The sequence below is a fragment of the Nematolebias whitei genome, chromosome 16 (assembly GCF_014905685.2).
Source record: "Nematolebias whitei isolate Nwh7 chromosome 16, NemWhi1, whole genome shotgun sequence".
Classification (NCBI taxonomy): domain Eukaryota; kingdom Metazoa; phylum Chordata; class Actinopteri; order Cyprinodontiformes; family Rivulidae; genus Nematolebias; species Nematolebias whitei.
The window spans coordinates 613,193-614,216 of NC_056513.1; the positions used below are offsets into that span (position 1 = coordinate 613,193).

The 1,024-nt window shown below is 42.7% G+C and overlaps 1 protein-coding gene across 1 annotated transcript in view; it reads left to right on the forward strand.

Annotated features, from left to right (window-relative positions):
• Positions 1-864: 864 nt before the first annotated feature.
• Positions 865-1,024, forward strand: part of galnt7 (UDP-N-acetyl-alpha-D-galactosamine: polypeptide N-acetylgalactosaminyltransferase 7) — a 38,504-nt gene continuing 38,344 nt past the window's right edge. Inside the window, exon 1 of the mRNA XM_037690402.1 lies at positions 865-917. Within this exon, the coding sequence (XP_037546330.1) occupies positions 865-917 (53 nt within the window). The remainder of the gene's footprint in view (positions 918-1,024) is intronic.

The window sequence follows — 1,024 nt, forward strand, 5'->3', positions numbered from 1 at the left end:
GGTCGCAGAGCAAGAACAGCAGCAGCAGCTTCAGGTCGCAGAGCAAGCAGCTTTTCATTGCACCAACATTTAGCTACTGCTTGGCTAATTTTTGTTTTTACGGTAGTTTTGATTTTTTTAAACTTATAAACTGTTGAAGTTTCTTCAGCTAATGTCAGCATTCACAGCATTTTTGCTGAAAATACTATTTTTCTTCTATTTTTACCTCAGATAATATAAAATGTGAAACATCAGTATACAGTAGTCCCTCGTTAATTCGTGGTTCGTTTTTTTTTTTTTTTTTTTTTTTTATTCACTCTATCGCAGTTTTTCAAAGTAAGATTGGACATGACACACAGTGGCTGACTGATGGATGAGCCGCACGATCGGCATGGAATTTTTATTTAAAATAAAGGATTTAAAATTATTTAGCACCTGTGTGCAGCCCACAGCTGTGGGAGGGGCTTCCTCCTGATCTCCATACAGCACGGAGAAGTGGGCGTGGCCGAGAGAGCAGCCAAGGCAGAGAGCTGAAATCATGACATTCTGTCTCTTTTAGAGCGTTTAGACTTTAGAATATTGCAAGAATACCTTCTCAAACTCTTGTGGGAGTGGTGCTGCAGAGATCTGAGAAGGTGAGCCTGTGATTGGAAGATCACTGGTTCAACTCCAGGGCGTCCTTGTAAAAGAGACTGATGATCTCAGTGGATTTAATCCTGGTAAAATAAAGGTATTAAAAAAAAAAAAAAACTCCCAGTACCGACAACATCTAAATGAGGGTGGGAAAGGTGAAGCACCCACACCTGCCTCCACTCTCATTTGCTCCACTCTGGGCCCTTGAGCAAGGCCCTTAACCCCCACCATCTGCTCCCCCAGACGCCCTAGATGCAGCTGTGCTCCACACAGAGGCCGTGGTTGAGTCAGGAAGAACATCTGGAGTAAAGATATTCACCAAGTCTTCGTGTGACTCAGTTCTCTGTGGAGACTCCTGATGAAGGGAGCAGCCGAAAGAAGAAAAAAATGGGAAGGTTTAAAATACCTTTAT